Consider the following 16,613-nt stretch of genomic DNA (forward strand, 5'->3'; position numbering starts at 1 on the left):
TTTGCTCTCTTCCACAATTTATGTATGCATAGATTAATATATACCCATATATGTGTGTATATTAGGCCGGGTCGATTTGTGGGGAGGCAAAAAAATCGCCCATTGCTCTTTGAAAATCATATTCTAGGGATCAAAATAAGAAACTTTGCTGAAGGAACCATACCTCTAAAACGAATTCTTATGTCCCCCAATTTGGGTCGAACTTTTTAGTTTCTTTTCTCATGTCAGGGCCAAAAATGGTGATATTTTGAAATGATTGTATGGGGAACCCCCCAGGGGAGTTCCAGGGGGTGTGCCACTGGCATGGGTGGATCGGCCGTCCAAAGTTAATGGGGGTCGGTCATACATTTGGATTCGATTGGAGCACTCTAAATGGGTCTAGAATACGGTTTTCACAGAGCAATGAGCGATTTTTAAATCGACCCGCCCTAATGTGTGTAATACACACTGTGTACATATCAATAAGTGCATACCTTGGCGACTTTCCTTGCTAAGCGCTCGCTTTTACAAAACCATTTAGTCTCTATTAATTTCTAATGCAGGTCCAACATTTTATCTCATTTTAATGCGTTTTTCATTTCTTAAGCTAGCAAAACAGATTCGTAAATTTAATATCTGCTATATTTTAGGTTTTGAAAATATTACAAACTTTCTCCTTCTCGCTTGCCTTACAATTTTTAAAATGTTAAATTTTTATTCATTTAATTACTATTTATTTTTCACTGTTTATTTTAGTTCATACCCATTTAATAGCAACGCATTTCATGTATGTATAATTAATTTATCAGTTATTTGTAATTTTGTTTTTTTTTCTACATTTTATATCAATTTTCCTTTATAGTCTTTTTGACGTGTTTGCGTTTTTTAGTTTAACATTCGCATTGCTTATTTCGCTTTATATAATTTTTAACAATCCTTTTTAGTTGTCTGCTTCGGTAAATTTTTTATATCAATTTTTCTGCTTGCTTTCCATTCTATTAACTAAATATTTTAGTATTTCGCCTTTTTCTTGGGTTTTTGGTCCCAGCTATGCAACCGGGTTCATATTCTCATTTTTTCCTATGCTTACAATCTTTTTCACTATTTCATTTTTAATCTTTAGTTTTGTTCATTTTGATTACTTTTATGCTTATTTTTGTGTGTTTTGTATATCAATTAATTTAAAAAATATATATATATTTATATTTATATTTATATTTACGTGTGTATTTTTTTGTAGTGTTTTTTGTTTTTGTTTATCTTCTTTGTCTCGTTTTCTTTTGTTTGTTTCTTTTTTTAAATAATAATAATTAGCATAAAAAGTACATTTACATTTAATTTGAGTTCATTTGATTTTTGTGTTGTTGTTACTGTGGTTTTTGTTGCTGTTGATTTTTGCTGCTGTTTCTTGAGCGTTTGCGGCGCCAGCGTCTGCGTCTGCTGTTGCTGCTGTCAAACTTTGCTGTTGGGTGGGCGCGCGGTCGCCTCATACGCGCCCCGTCCCAGCGCGGCATAAGCGTCTGCATACAACTCTGGATTGTGCAGCGAAGGCGGCCGATTATAATTTGCTGGTTGCGGAGCGACGGCTGCGCGTTTGCATTGAAGAGAAAAGTTGAAAAAAAAAACAAAAACAAAATGTAAGTTTTTTTTAATATTCATAATTTAAATAAGCTTTGAAAAAAGTTAGTGAATATTAGTTCTTCTTCAGCATCCATTCAACAAAATTAAATAAAACACATACATACATACATACAAAGTTGTTAGTAAAATAAAATAGTTGCTTGCGAGATAGCGCTGGTCCATTTAAATTGGGCTTTTGGTGGTGGTTCTTTAACAAAGTTTCAACACATTTTTAAGAGTAGCTTCGCCTTCTTTTCTGGTGATAAACCTGGGTCGGGGAAAATCCTAGTCATTGCGGTAACGTAGAACCGGCTGCCATGGAATTCCCTTCTTTTCTCTGAGTTATAACTTCTAATTTTAGGCGGACTAAATGAGTTTAGGACGAATATTTAAAAATATATATTTTCCAAATATGTTGTTGCTGTAGCAGTAACTTTGCCCTGTCAGTGCAGCGTAATCACCGGTCGTCTTCGTCTAGCTAATCTAACGGTAGGCCCAGGAAACTAGCTGTTTCGACGGGTTGGGTCCAGAGGGAGAGGTGTTTTAGATGAGTGCATGTTAAGGGGCATGTGAAAAGGTGATTAGTGTCGTGCGGGGTGCCTTCACATGCCGGACATATGTTTAGTATGTCGGGGTCGATTCTGGGTAAGTAGGAGTTTAATCTGCTACAGTATACAGGACGTAATTGTGCCAAGGTTACGCGGGACTCTCGGAGAAGTTGGAGCTCTTCGTCTGCGATTGGTGGTGGTTGGACTCCGATAACGGTATTCGGGGGTCGGGAGCTTAAGAAGGTGGTGAGAGTCTCCCGATCAATGTCGTTTATGGGCTGTCTGTACGCTGTCCGATCCAGTAGCTGTCTGTTTGTTTTGTCTAAGATCTCGTCCGCGTAGTTGGGGAAATGCCTCCAGATGTGCCTGGGAGGTGGCTCAGGCTCAAGCAGGTGTCTGCATGGGTCAGGCCTGCGGTAACACCCTAACAGAAACTGCTTACTGACCAATTTGTTATGCTCCTTCACAGGCAGCATAAAAGCCTCATCATATAGGTGTTGTATTGGTGACATCAAAAGACATCCTGTCGCGGTCCTTATGGCAGTGTTTTAACAAGTCAGTAGCTTTGCCCACTGCGAATCACTGGTTGAAGACGAGCAGACAGGAGCAGCATAATTTCTACCCGATCGGCTTATGCCTTGAAAGTCGACAGCAACATTTATTTGCCTTTGCCCCAAGTGTTGACGGCAAGCGACTTGAGGACCTTGTTGCGATTCTGTACTTTAGTGGCAATAGCGGTTGTGTGCGCTGAGAAGGAGAGCAAGCTGTCAAAGGTAACTCCCAACATTTTGCTGTTGTTAACCCTCGGAATTTGTGTATCATCGACTTTCAATTTGAGTTGTAGCTTGACCTCCCTTGTCCACGTGGTGAAAAGGGTCGCCGTGGATTTAGTGGGGGAGAGTTGTAAATTCCTCGCAGTGAAGAAGCGAGAGGGGCTGGCGAGGTAGTCGTTTACCTTGGAGCATAGGCCATCAATGTCATTGTCCGACGCTGTTATCGTGTAGTCGTCGGCGCATGAGACCAGGGAGACTCCCTCTGGTGGCTGGGGGAGTTTCGAAATATAGAAATTGAAAAGCAAGGGTGAAAGGACACCACCCTGCGGTACAACTTGCTTTATTTTCCAAATATCGCTAAAAGTGCTTCAGAAAATACGAGGTGTGGCCATTAAACATGGAGACTTATAATACGTTCACATATAAGTAGATGATCTACATTTGCGTGCTTAACTCAAAATCCGTAATTAAAAAGCGTGATTTCCCTTACAAAATTTCTCTCCCAAAATCTGAGATTATAAAATAATTCTAGATAATAACGGTACTTTTCGACATACAACCCTGTGTTTTTTTTGTGTTTTTTTTTTTCAAAATGTCAGAAACATCATCAAAGGCGGCACACCAGTGGTATGTGGGGCATGCTCCCACTAACACCATAACATTCCTCCTCCTCGGCTGATTTCCACCCTGGGACCGCTGTAAACATTTCATCAAGGTGGAGCCGCGTTTATGTCTATTGACACAACCAGGTACCTGCGTCCAGGTCCTTCTCTTGTGGACGTATGGATATCTTACGTCAGCGATGGTATCCACTCCCTCCACTGTTTTCATACGTGATTCTGGAGGAAATGGAACATCGGAAAATTTGCGGTAGCGCAGTATTTACGAACTATCGTCTTGTCTTCTGTCTGATATTATTGTGAGTGATTGACACAAGTGTCTGTGTTTGTCGTCAATCTGTCCGGAAACAGTTCATCTCCATTTCGTAATTGCAACTGTAGCTGCTGTTGCTGGGTCTTGCGCTCCCATTCGATGAATTGGAGTCGTAGCATAATTTTTCCAGCAAACGCTCGAACCGCCACCCATTTAGCACTGGATGAGCACATGTCCTGTACGATGTCATTAGAACCAGCTGAGTGTCCCAACACCCTTTCAAGTATTGCACGTTCTAGTGCGAAGCGATCACAATGAATAGCCACGTGTTCCGCGCTTTCGATTGCATTAGGATAGCTTGGGCAAAGTGTTTTCTGTGTTATCGATAATTATTACGAATGAAAAGAGAAACATCAAAATAAAAACTAAATGAAATGGATGCCGGCAAAGAAAGCAGGTCTGTAAACATAATTCTAATACAATTTTTGTTAAATATTATTAAATAGGGATTCAATTTACAGAAAAAAGCGTGTGTCCATAAACGTTTTGTCCTCTTATTACTTATTATAAAATGTAATATAATATAGTAGAATATCCCATGCGCATTGCTGCCATAATTCTTTGCAACCTCAGTAAACGTCGCATACGGATTTCCTCCAACTGTTTATTGTTAGCAGCCAATTAATTGCCCAGTTAAATTTGTTATTCCTTCTCCTTGTATTTTCTTCATATCGTTAATAATAATTAAACAAACCAAAAACACCGAAATATTCCACCAAAATAATTTCTATTCAAAAAACCTCTCAACTGACAACTTATTGTCAATTTTGCAGGTAATCTGCCATATGTGAACAGGTAGATAAATTTGGTGGATTTATAGGTGATTAATGCATATGTGAACGTATTATAAGAACATAAAAAAAATTTAAAAATAAAATTTTTGTATATAACTTTTTTTTTAAATATTATATCAGAATTTTTTTTTTTTTTGTAATAATATTTTTTTCTACCCTATCAACCGAAATTACCTTTTCTTGCCAGCTCAATATAAATAAATGGGCATGGGCACACAATAACAATGGAAATTAAAGAATATTGGTGACAGACTGTATCAGCCAATGGATCGGGATCTGGAGCTTGTAAACAAAGCGCTACTCAAGTCAGAATACTTTCAAATAAACGGAGGTTTAATTTGTAGGGCCGATGTTGAATGTCAACCACACCTAAACGTCAAGTTTTTTCTGCATTTCATTCGACATTTTTCAATTTCAGACTAACTCAAATTGAACCATGGAAAGATACACAATCGAGCAACGCGTTAAAGTTATTCAGGTTTATTATGAAAACGGGCGTTCAAATCAAAATGCATATCGCGCACTTCGTGATTTTTTCGGTCAATTTAATCGTCCAAATATGCGTACAATCGGAAAAATTGTGCAAAATTTTGAGCAAACCGGGTCTGTAGGAGATGTGAAAACACCAGTGCATGCTCGTACAGCTCGTACTGCAGAAAATATTGCTGCTGTTCGCGATAGTGTGGTTGAAGAGCCGTCCACCTCAACTCGTCGTCGTGCCCAACAATTGCACCTCTCACGCTCGTCGCTGATGAACATTATGCATAAAGACTTGCATTTACATGCTTACAAGGTGCAATTGACTCAAGAACTAAAGCCTCTTGACCATTACAAGCGTCGTCAATGGTCAGAATTGTGGCCGGAAATGACAACAGTCGAGAAAATCATCTTCAGTGATGAGGCACATTTTCACCTCAGTGGATTCGCCAATAAGCAGAATTGTCGCATTTGGGCGAATGATAATCCAAAAGTGATTGCCGAAAAACCAATGCACCCACAAAGAATGACTGTTTGGTGCGGTTTATGGGCCGGCGGCATCATTGGGCCGTATTTTTTCCAAAATGGTGCCGGTCAGTCAGTTACTATGAATAGTGCTCGCTATCGGGAGATGATAACGAACTTTTTATGGCTCGAATTGGAAGATATGGATGTGGACGATATGTGGTTTCAACAGGACGGTGCCACTTGTCACACAGCTAACGAAACAATGGCTTTCTTGCGCGTAAAATTTGAAGGCCGAATAATCTCACGTCGCGGCGATGTCAATTGGCCGCCAAGATCATGTGATTTGACACCGTTGGACTTCTTTTTTTGGGGTTATTTGAAAGAAAAGGTGTACGTCGATAAGCTAGCAACAATTCAAGAGCTAAAGGATGAGATAATTCGGCACATTAATGGCATAGAAGCTCAATTATGCCTCAGCGTCATCGAAAATTTGGTCCATCCGATGGAAGCGTGCCACCGAGGCCGCGGCGTCCATTTGGCCGATATTTTGTTCCATACGTAATTGAGCCATACCAATATCTTCATAATAAAGAGAAATGGCAATAATTTAAAAAAAAGTTCTATTTTATTCAAAATCAACACCGGCCCTTGAAACTTAACCACCCTTTATATTCAAAAACCCTTATGTGGACATTGTCACCCGTAACAAAATGTAAAGCACTGTTACACGCAGCAATCTCTTGGACCATTCATTAGAAGCTGGTTACCAAATGCATTCGCTTAAATATTGGTTATTTTAATTGAGCTTCTTAGTTATTAGTTTGATTGTCATTCCATATATCGTCCCCTTAGTATTAAAATAGCCTATACATTTTTTGATGTTTTGAGAAAATGAATTTCAAACTTTTTGTCGAAAGTAGCTCTCACTCAAATCTCGTTATGTCTGTAAATATTTATTATTTTTTGACTGACGTTTTGACCCACTTTGTGGAACTAGAATTTGACAAAATTTTGACCACATATAAAATCGACTATGGAGAATCCAAAAATTCAATAAAAGAATAATAGCCTATGACCACATAGGCTATTGTTATACTAAGGGGACGATATGAGCTCCAAACATTCGCCATTTTCATTAATTCATTCATTCATTCATTAGTACAAACATCCAATCAATCATTAGTACATTTACGAATACGTGTCGATTTATACCAAAGTAAACGAAAATTTGATGTTAGCTGTTAGTTTGATGCAGTGCTAAAAATCAAAAATTGTTAAACCATTTATTTGCAATATTATTCAAGAGAAAACCAAACGCAGGTACATGCTGAAACAAAACAACAACACTTATGAAATGATATACAATATAATAGACAACAACAAAATATACTTTTTTAACTACACATTTTTGTTTTCAATTGCAAAAGCATAATGAAAACAAGGCAAAAACAAGAAACAATTTGAAGATAATTGCGAAATTATTCAACGGAATTAGTGTAGATGGCACAGATGCTAATAGAAGTGAAAGATCTTTAGGAAACAAAACGATTTGTAAGGGATTGAAGAGTGTGTCATACCAATTTGGTGAGAGTGAAAACGTGGAAAATATTTATATATGTAGCAATTGTTGTGAAGTGGAGATCAGTAGGTACAGGAAGGCAGGTTCAGTAAACGACTTTGCGGTGTTTTTTCGCCGCGGCCTGCTGTGTTCGCTGCGGCGTCTCTTTAGAAGAGCGCCCAGCAGCAGCGGCCAAGGAGATGTGTGTTGCTGGATTGCGGGACTTATTTCGTTTGGCGGCTGGTGCTGTGTTTGATAATTATCGTATTGTTTTTAGATAAAATGTTGAAAGAAAGAAAATAATATTGATTAAATGAAAATAGAAAATTTTAAAATTAAAAAAAAAGGAATTCAATTAAGTAAAATTTGAACTTATGCGAAAATCGAACTGATATATGCAACGTGTGTGTATACTAATTTGTACAAACACGAAAAAATTAGGAAAGAACGAAAACATTTGTGGTGAAATTAAAACTACGCGCGTCTTTTCTTCGACGCTGTGGCGCGTTTTGCTTTTTGTGCCGCTTGCGGCGGAAACACACCTTTCGGTGGAGCATAGTATGCTTGCGAAAGTGTTGCCTGCACTTGTTGCTGTTGTTGTTGTTGTTGTAATTGTTGCGCTTGCACCGCGCTGGTGGGCGGCAATGGCAGAGGCATTTGCTGGCGTGCAATTACACCAGCGCTGGGCCCATTACCGCCGCCACTGCCGCTAACTATTAATGCGCCATTTGGCACACCACCACCAACACCACTACTAACACCAACACCCGTTGGCACACCACCAACCACAAGACCAGTTGGTGGTATATCTCCATACCCGCCATGTGTTGTGCTGCGTGTACCGCTTGATGGTCGCGTTGATGGCCGCGAGCTACGTCCATTTGCTGGCGTTCGGCCACTTGCTGCAACCGCTGACGCTCCAGTTGCTGCCGCACGCCCACCAGCATTATGCACATGATGTGGACCGCCTGTGGGCAGCGGCACTACAGAGTGGCCGCCCTGATGACGATCCCAATGATGGGGATGCGCACTGCGATGATTACCACTGGCAGCACCGCCGCCACCGCGTTGCTCATGCGCTGGCGGTGGTATGCTGCGTGGGCCAGCCCCACGGCCTTGATGATGACGTTGCTATAAGGATCATAAAAAAAAATATATATATATGAATTAAAGGTAAAGAAAACATAACTTGCATCCATCACTCACCATTCGTCTAAGTGTATTCATGGGCGCGCGCAGCGTTTCGCTAATGCGCCGCGCTCGCCGCTTCTTCGGATTTGAGCTAGGCGTGTGCACGGCGCAGCACTTAATGAAAATACCCATCACAATGATAAAGCCCACGCCCATTATAACTACATAGTACCAATACTCGGTGATCCATTGCGCTACAGTCAGCAAGGTCTCGCGATTCAGCAACAAATTCTTCAGCCGGACCAATGGTCCATCGGCGTCAACGGCGCGACATTTAAGAAATACATCACAGTAGCCTTGGAAATTGTCACACGGCGAACCGGGTCGTAAGTTAATGCCACCTTCGGGCAAACCAAACTTATGCGCAAACTCACTAGTGCTGCGACAGGTGCCACTGTCATTGCCATTCTGACAGGCGAGCTCACACAACCGACGCTTGTCGACATGCGGCACCGCTTGTGAAGTGAGGAAACACTCAGTCATGTTCCACAGTAGACAAATGCTGCCAGAGCATTCGCCGCGTATACAGAGTGCTGTACCATTGTTGCATTTCGTTTTGTCATCACGCGGTTTCGGCTCCGGACACTCGGCAGTGGTGCCATTGCACGTGCTTGACCAGGAACATTCCGTTTCCTCTTTGCACTTTTGATGATAGTTCGTTGGCACGAACTGGCATGAGTTGGACAGACAGCAAGGACCTTGCGACGGCGAGCATTCCGTTTTAGCGCGACGGGTACAACCCTTTGCTGAGCTGTTCATCGAGAAATCGTACTCGCTGATTATACGCGGATAGCAACAAATGTCCTTGCATTCCTCTTCGTTGAAACCGCAATCGCATTCCTCGCCCGACTCAACAATCTTGTTGCCACAGAAGGCACCCTCCGACACCTCGAAGCAGTCTCGCTTCGAGTTGCCAACCAACACATCCAGCACATTGGATATATTGCGTACTGAACACGGTGAGAATTTCGAATTATTCGGCCGATCGCCTGAGGTGGCGCTGGCAAACATAATGAAGTTTCCATTTAGGCCGCCCGGACGACATTCTAGCGGATAATCGTGCTGCGAATCAGAGAAAAGAGTTACTAAATTTTTTCCATAAATTCTAAATGCTATATAAAATTTACTCACGATCAATATAACAATTAAAAATAAACTAAATTATTTCAAATGTAACAACTCACCGGCGACCCAAAATTATGCCCAATCTCGTGCGCCAGCGTCAGTTGCGACACTTTCGGCGGCACACGACTGTTATAGTTAACGAATGTGATGATGCCCGTATTTAGCGAGCGTTTTGTGCTTTGATATTGGCCACCGACTGTTTCAGTGTAAGTCTTGAATTTCTCACAAATGCCACCAGAGGCACCAGAAGCGCTAGCCACCCAAGCTAAGCCCAGGGTACCACCGGTGAAGTCTCTGCAAAAGAGTTTAAAAATTAGTAATAAAATAACTGTAACGAATACTGAATTACTGAAAACTAACCTATAAGTGAACACATAGGCTAAACAAAAGTCCGAATGATCCTCCAGCGAATGCAAATTCAAAAAGTTTGACACATCCATATGCTCGTTGCAGAAGGCATTGTGTGGGCCATTGTATGAATTGCGGCAGGCGGAGTCGTCATCGATTTTGATACGTTGCACCTGGAAAGTGAAAATATAAAGAGTTGCTACAGACTTGTAAATATATTGGATTTTTATCTACTCCGATTTTTTTCAGACTTCAGACTTCATATTTTTTATTTAGGTGTTTAGCTCACCTCAAAACGTATGTTGCGGTGCTCGCTACGTCCATCGAATTTAGTATTGCGATAAATGTAATTAACGGCAGTAACGTGATGTGCGATTAGTGAAGTGATCTCCTCACGCGTCTTTACGTCAATCTCGTATTTGCGGCCACGATCATGCTGCAAGTTAAATAAATTTTTTTTTTGTTAGAACATATGGCATTTTGTTATACTAAAAAAGGTCAAACTCATTGCCACAAAAATAGCACAACTCAGTTGAACATTAAGATATATATGAAGGTAGGTATCGAATGAAAAGCGTTTAAATAAAAAAAATGCACTTCTGACACACGGTTCAAGCAGCTCACAACGTCCGGGATTAGCCCACGTATCCTCTGGGTAGCTTCCGTACACCCGTTCGGGAGTGAGCTATCGTGAGAAGGCGAAGTATTCCAGGATAGCTGGTTGTGCGCTGGGTTTGGCACCCGCCACTTAAAAATCACCCCCCAATGAAAAGACTTACAAAGCCTCGGATGAGAATGTGAAGATCCCGATACCCCAATCGTCGACGACGGAATTGACGTTCCGCTACCCGACCATGACGTGGTGATAATAGCGATAACGCGGCCAAAGAACAACAAAGCCGCGGGTGCCGACGGACTGCCGGCTGAGCTATTCAAGGTGAGGAGCTGGTAAAATGCATGCATCAGTTTCTATGCAAAATATGGTCGAATGAAAGCATGCCTGCCGATTGGAATTTAAGTGTGCTCTGCCCAATCCCTAAGAAGGGCGATCCTGCAATCTGTGCCCATTACCGCGGGATTAGTCTTCTAAATATCGCCTATAAGGCTCTAGCGAGCGTATTGTGTGAAAGGCTGAAGCTCACCGTCAACCAACTGATTGGATCTTTTCAGTGTGGCTTTAGACCTGGAAAGTCTACCAACGACCAAATATTTACAATACGCCAAATCTTGGAAAAGACCCACGAAAGGAGAATCGACACACACCATCCTTTCGTCGATTTCAAAGCTGCATTCGACAGTACGAAAAGGAGTTATCTGTATGCCGCGATGTCTGAATTTGCTATCCCCACAAAACTAATACGGCTTTGCAAGATGACGTTGCTCAACATCAGCAACGCCGTCAGAATTGTCAAGGACCTCTCCGAGCCGTTTGTTACCAAACGAGTTTTCAGACAGGGTGACTAGCTGTCGTGTGATTTCTTTAACCTGATTTTGGAGAGCATCGTACGAGTCGCAGAACTTAATCGCTCAGGCACAATTTTTTATAAGAGCGTACAATTGTTGGCGTATGCCGATGATATCGATATCATCGGCCTTAACAACCGCGCTGTTAGTTCTGAGTTCTCCAAACTGGATAAAGAGGCAAAGCGAATGGGTCTGGTGGTGAACGAGGACAAAACGAAGTACCTCCTGTCTTCAAACAAACAGTCGGGGCACTCGCGTATCGGCACCCACGTCACTGTGGACAGTTGTAAAAGGCTTCGTATATTTAGGAACCAGCGTTAACACCGAAACAATGTCAGCCTTGAAATCCAACGCAGAATCTCTCTTGCCAACTGGTGGTACTTTGGACTAAGTAGGTAACTGAGAAGTAAAGTCCTCTCTCGACGAACAAAACTAACACTCTACAAGGCTCTCATCATGCCCGTTCTAACGTATGGCGCAGAAGCGTGGACGATGACAACATCCGATGAAGCGACGCTTGGAGTGTTTGAGAGAAAGATTCGACGAAAGATTTTTGGACCGTTGCACGTTGGCAACGGCGAATATCGCAGACGATGGAACGATGAGCTGCATGAGCTTTATGACGACATAGACACAGCGCAGCGAATAAAGATCCAGCGGCTACGTTGGCTGAGTCATGTCGTAGGAATGGATACAAACGCTCCGGCTCTGATAGTATTCGATGTGGTACCAGCTGGTGGTAGCAGAGGAAGAGGAATACCTCCTCTGCGTTGGAAAGATCAGGTAGAGAAGGACTTGGCTTCACTTGGTGTGTCTAATAGGCGCCGGTTAGCACGAGAAAGAAACGACTGGCGCGCTTTGTTAAACTCGGCCAATATCACGTAAGCGGTTACAGCGCCAATTAAGAAGAAGAGAAACTCAACCTTTCAGTTAACTCTCATTTCCGAATTTGGGATTTCTGAGTTGAAAAGGGCGAAATCAAAACTTTAGTCGCGCAATGGTGACACTGGATAAATGTTTACATTTTTATTTCTTTTCTTACAAGCTTTGACATCGAAATAATATACATTTCAGCTAAAAGTATTAACAGCACACGTATTTTAAATGATTTAAATAAGCTAAACGTTTTTTGTGGGCATGAAAACAGAGTAGAAAATCGAAAAAATTCCTAACTAATAAATTTATGCGCTCCTTAGAAAAAAGCACCGCGTAAAAGCTAAACCAACTGATAGCGAGATGATGGTTCACTGTAGAAAACTTAAACCTAAATTCCTTCGATTTCATTCCCGCAAACCGTGCCCCCTTCAGCTTTAGCTTAGCGCGTGTCGAATGCGGTATTTGTTGCATCACTCGAATAGATTTTTACTCCAGAGCCAGCAGCTTTTACTGTATAATCGATTTTTTTGCTTGCTTTTACCACCATCGCAATCGACTTACTGTACTCGTATATATTTAGATGTACATATGTATGCACATACATGCATGACACTCGTCCAACGAATGTATCTCTTTATCCCCTTGCCGTGATATGAACATCCGCGCGAAAATCTCAAACAAAATGATAAAATTATGCAAACATTGGCGGTGAGCAAAAAAATATCGTAAACAAACAAGGCAAGTGCATATGCAAGAACAATGGCAACAAGAAGAAAATTAGCAAAGGAGAAGAAAAAACAAAGAAAATACCCAAAAATAAGAACAAAAGTAATGCTGCCTTCAAACAAAAGGGAGCATCAGCTTCGCTGGGACATTGGATTTGTAACCCATTCTCCACCTTTGCATCTATTTCCGGTCGCCGCCCACCTATTGGGCGCCGCTGGTATATGCCTACACACACATATATGTATATATATCTATGTATTGTGCTGGAAGTTTCTTTATTTTACTTACATCAGCAATTCCTTCTCGTATGTGCCGCCATATCAGCGGATCTGTTTGTATATACAGCGAACAGGTATTTTTGTTCTCTTCACGTCGCGCAGCTGGTCCATTTGGATTACCACCGGCAGCGCGTCGCACACGTTCATGCACCTTTGCATGCCATTCAGCCCTATCCATGTACTGGGGCGTGTACTTGCGCCCCGTTTCCGGATCATAAAATGCCCCTGAGAAACTTTTGCCGTTGAAGTTGCTGCCGTCGCTGTTGCTATCCCTGGCCATGCCATAAATGTCATCGGCTGCAGCTTTGGGCGAAAATGGCCGCCACGCTGAATCCGCGTCATCATCGAAGCGAAAATTTGCATCTTTGGAGTATTTTTGATAAGGATATTTGAAGTCATCATCGCCTGGTGTACTGGTGGAGTAGTCAGCTATTGAGTCGCTCCTCGGCGCCGTCGTCATCGTCGTCGTCTCGCCAGTGCCAGCTGTGTGACTTGAGTATTTTTTTGGAGGACGCTGTTGCGCGGATGCAACTCTTGTTGCTGTTGTTGTCGCTGGTGCGATTGTGGATTTTTTGTGTTTCTTATTTGTTAAGAATGCGGCATTATCTCGTTCTTGTTCCGCTTCTTCTTGTGTTTGTGTCAGGCGCGCGCTGTTGGGTCTGGTGTATTTGAGCTGTTGTTTTTGGTGGGTGAGATCATCCTTCGACATCGGTTCTGGCAACTCTTCGACAGCGGAATTCTGTATACTCTCCATCCATTGGGATACTTCCTCTGTGATGCCACAACCACCAACATGTCCTGCCGATTATGAAACGAGAGGAGAAACGGAGAAAAGAAGAAATATGAAAACAGATGAGTTAACTTGAATTAAGTAAAAAAATGAATGAGAATTAAGTGCGGGGATAAGAATAAAGATGAGAGAGACATAGGATACACTGGCGTTGTGTGAGTGAACTACATGAACGTGATTTATTTGGACAGATTTGCGCTTATATATGCATGTATGTGTGCTTAAGTGTTTAAGCATACAAGTGTGTTCAACGCATGATTCCAAAATATTAGCTTTAATAAATATTTCAATAAGCACAGAATCATCACTGCCGAATGGCTAAAGGCACCTGTTTGGGCAGTAACAATTTCCAAATTTGGTATCGAACCCATGACCAATCGAATGGTAGTCACGCACAAAAACCACTCAATTAAGACGGCCACCTATTTATTATTGTAATTAAAAATTATATTCATTAATTTGTGTTTGCACAGTCACAAAATGGCTTCTCGATAAGGAGTTCACATAGACCTATCCGTTAAAAAAATGTTTAATAATTCAACTCAATTCACAATATAACACTAGAAATAAAAATAAGGAGCTACCGTAGTAAAGGTACAGACAAGTACAGTTCCATGTTGAAATACCCTGTTACATCCGACTCTATAAACTCAAATAGGAAGAAGCTGCCATAAAAAGGAAACAGACGAGTACAGTTTTATTAAAAACAAAAAGGGGAATACCTTGAAATTTTGTGGAATTTTATCCAGCCGTTTAAATAATAGTTAAAAAAAACAAGTAATTTAAGTTTGCTCTTCGAAACATAAATTTATTTATTTATTTAAACTCAAAAAAATATAATTTTTAATAATATACACCACTTCTTAATAAAATCACAAATACTTTTTCTTCAATTTCAAACGTTTATTAACAACAAATGGTTACAAATTTAATCTTCAAAATAATAGCCATCGCTAGCGACACATTCTTCCTATCTCTCAGGCAATTTGTGGATGCCGCGCCAAAAAAATTGGCCGTCTTGGGCCGCAAACCAATCATCGAGCCAGTTTTTGGGTTCTTTGTGAGAAATGAAGCGCTGCTCGGAAAGTGCGTGGCCCATCGATACAAACAAATGATAATCGGAAGCCGCCAAGTCTGGTGAGTAAACCGCATGCACCAGCGGTTCCCAATCGTACGTCTCCACCAATTCTCGAGTCGCTCTTGTTCGATGTGGCGGTCAAGAAAAAATCAAGAAAAATTACTTTGTGACGCCGATCGGCATATTCTGGGCGTTTTCGGTGTATAGCGTTGTTCAAATCGGCCAATTGTCGTTGGTAGCGTACACCGTCAACTGTTTCACCTGGTTTTAATAGCTCGTACCAAATCATACCAAGCTGATCCCAGAAAACACACAGCATTGCCTTGCAGCCAAAGCGATTTGGTTGGCCGTTGTTTTTGGCTTGTGGCCGGGCGGACGATCGTTTGCGCTTGGGATTGGAGAAATACACACATTTTTCATCACCCGTAACGATTCGATGCCAAAAAACTTCCTTTTGAACCGGGAGAGCAGCATTTCACAAGTGGTTTTTCGGTTCTCTTGCTGCCTTTCAGTCAATTCATGCGGTACCCATCTTCCATCCTTTAAATCATGCCCATGTCTTTCAAACGTTTGGGAATGGTTTTTTGGGTCACTCCCAATTGCTCTGCCACCATTTCTTGCTTTTGACCATCATCTTCATCCAACAATGCTTGCAATTCGGCGTCCTCAAACTTTTTCGGTGGCCGGCCACGGTCCTCGTCCTCCACGCTAAAATCACCACTTCGGAATTTTTCAAACCACCTGAAGCACTGTGCTCTACTTAGAGCATGTCCACCATAAGCTTCTATAAGCATTTGATGAGCTTGAGAAGCGTTTTTCTTCAATTGATAACAGAAAATCAACGACGTCCGTAAATCGTAGTTTAAAGGCACGAAATTCGACATTTTTAAGAGCGACAAAAATGCATTGTTGTATTAAACGTAACAAACAATGAACTGAATATTGTTGACAGATGACAGGCGAAAAAAACAAGACATTTGGGAAGGTTTAAAAATACTCCAGCGACATCTATGGACTAATAGCTGAAAGTCTCTCTCTCTCATAGGTATACACCGTAGTTTTTAGTTTTGCAAATCTTTTTAGAACGACCCTCGTACAAAATGCAATACCTCCACCCTCATAGCTTCATAGGGGGCTTAGAGAGCTTTGTGTCCCATTGGGTAGTTTGTGGCATTAGAAACCTACAGTAAGCCTAAAGTGATCCAATCTTAAAGGCAGTTCCTGCAGCACTTTCAAATTTTCCACTTGTTTTTTGGTTGCTTTAAAAATTCATTTACAATCTAAAGAATATCTTTTCAATGTTTTAAGCTCAATGGAAAGTCGAAAACGTAAAGTGAAGTTATGAGCGTCAAACGAAAGATGAGTAAGAATGAAAACTTTAATCGTGTTTTTCTCGAAATAATTTTTTTTCCGCGCTGTCGAATATAACTCAAAAAGCAATCAATATATCAGCTGAAAATTTAACAGGGATATTCTTTAACATTTTGGCCTTTGCATGTACCTAAAATTTTATATTAATTATCACTAAAAATATTGTTTGGATCAATTTGTTTATAAAAACGAGATGTCATTTTTTTCCTTTCACTT

The 16,613-nt window shown here is 41.2% G+C and overlaps 1 protein-coding gene across 1 annotated transcript in view; it reads right to left on the reverse strand.

Annotated features, from left to right (window-relative positions):
- Positions 1-471: 471 nt before the first annotated feature.
- Positions 472-16,613, reverse strand: part of LOC129248701 (disintegrin and metalloproteinase domain-containing protein 10) — a 105,956-nt gene continuing 89,814 nt past the window's right edge. Inside the window, exons 4-11 of the mRNA XM_054888327.1 lie at positions 13,169-13,956; positions 10,104-10,250; positions 9,827-9,987; positions 9,526-9,760; positions 8,357-9,403; positions 7,693-8,281; positions 7,170-7,396; positions 472-1,565 (exon numbers count right to left, since the gene is read on the reverse strand). Of these exons, the coding sequence (XP_054744302.1) occupies positions 7,257-7,396; positions 7,693-8,281; positions 8,357-9,403; positions 9,526-9,760; positions 9,827-9,987; positions 10,104-10,250; positions 13,169-13,956 (3,107 nt within the window). The 3' untranslated portion in view covers positions 472-1,565; positions 7,170-7,256. The remainder of the gene's footprint in view (positions 1,566-7,169; positions 7,397-7,692; positions 8,282-8,356; positions 9,404-9,525; positions 9,761-9,826; positions 9,988-10,103; positions 10,251-13,168; positions 13,957-16,613) is intronic.

The sequence above is a fragment of the Anastrepha obliqua genome, chromosome 5, assembly GCF_027943255.1.
Source record: "Anastrepha obliqua isolate idAnaObli1 chromosome 5, idAnaObli1_1.0, whole genome shotgun sequence".
NCBI lineage: Eukaryota > Metazoa > Arthropoda > Insecta > Diptera > Tephritidae > Anastrepha > Anastrepha obliqua.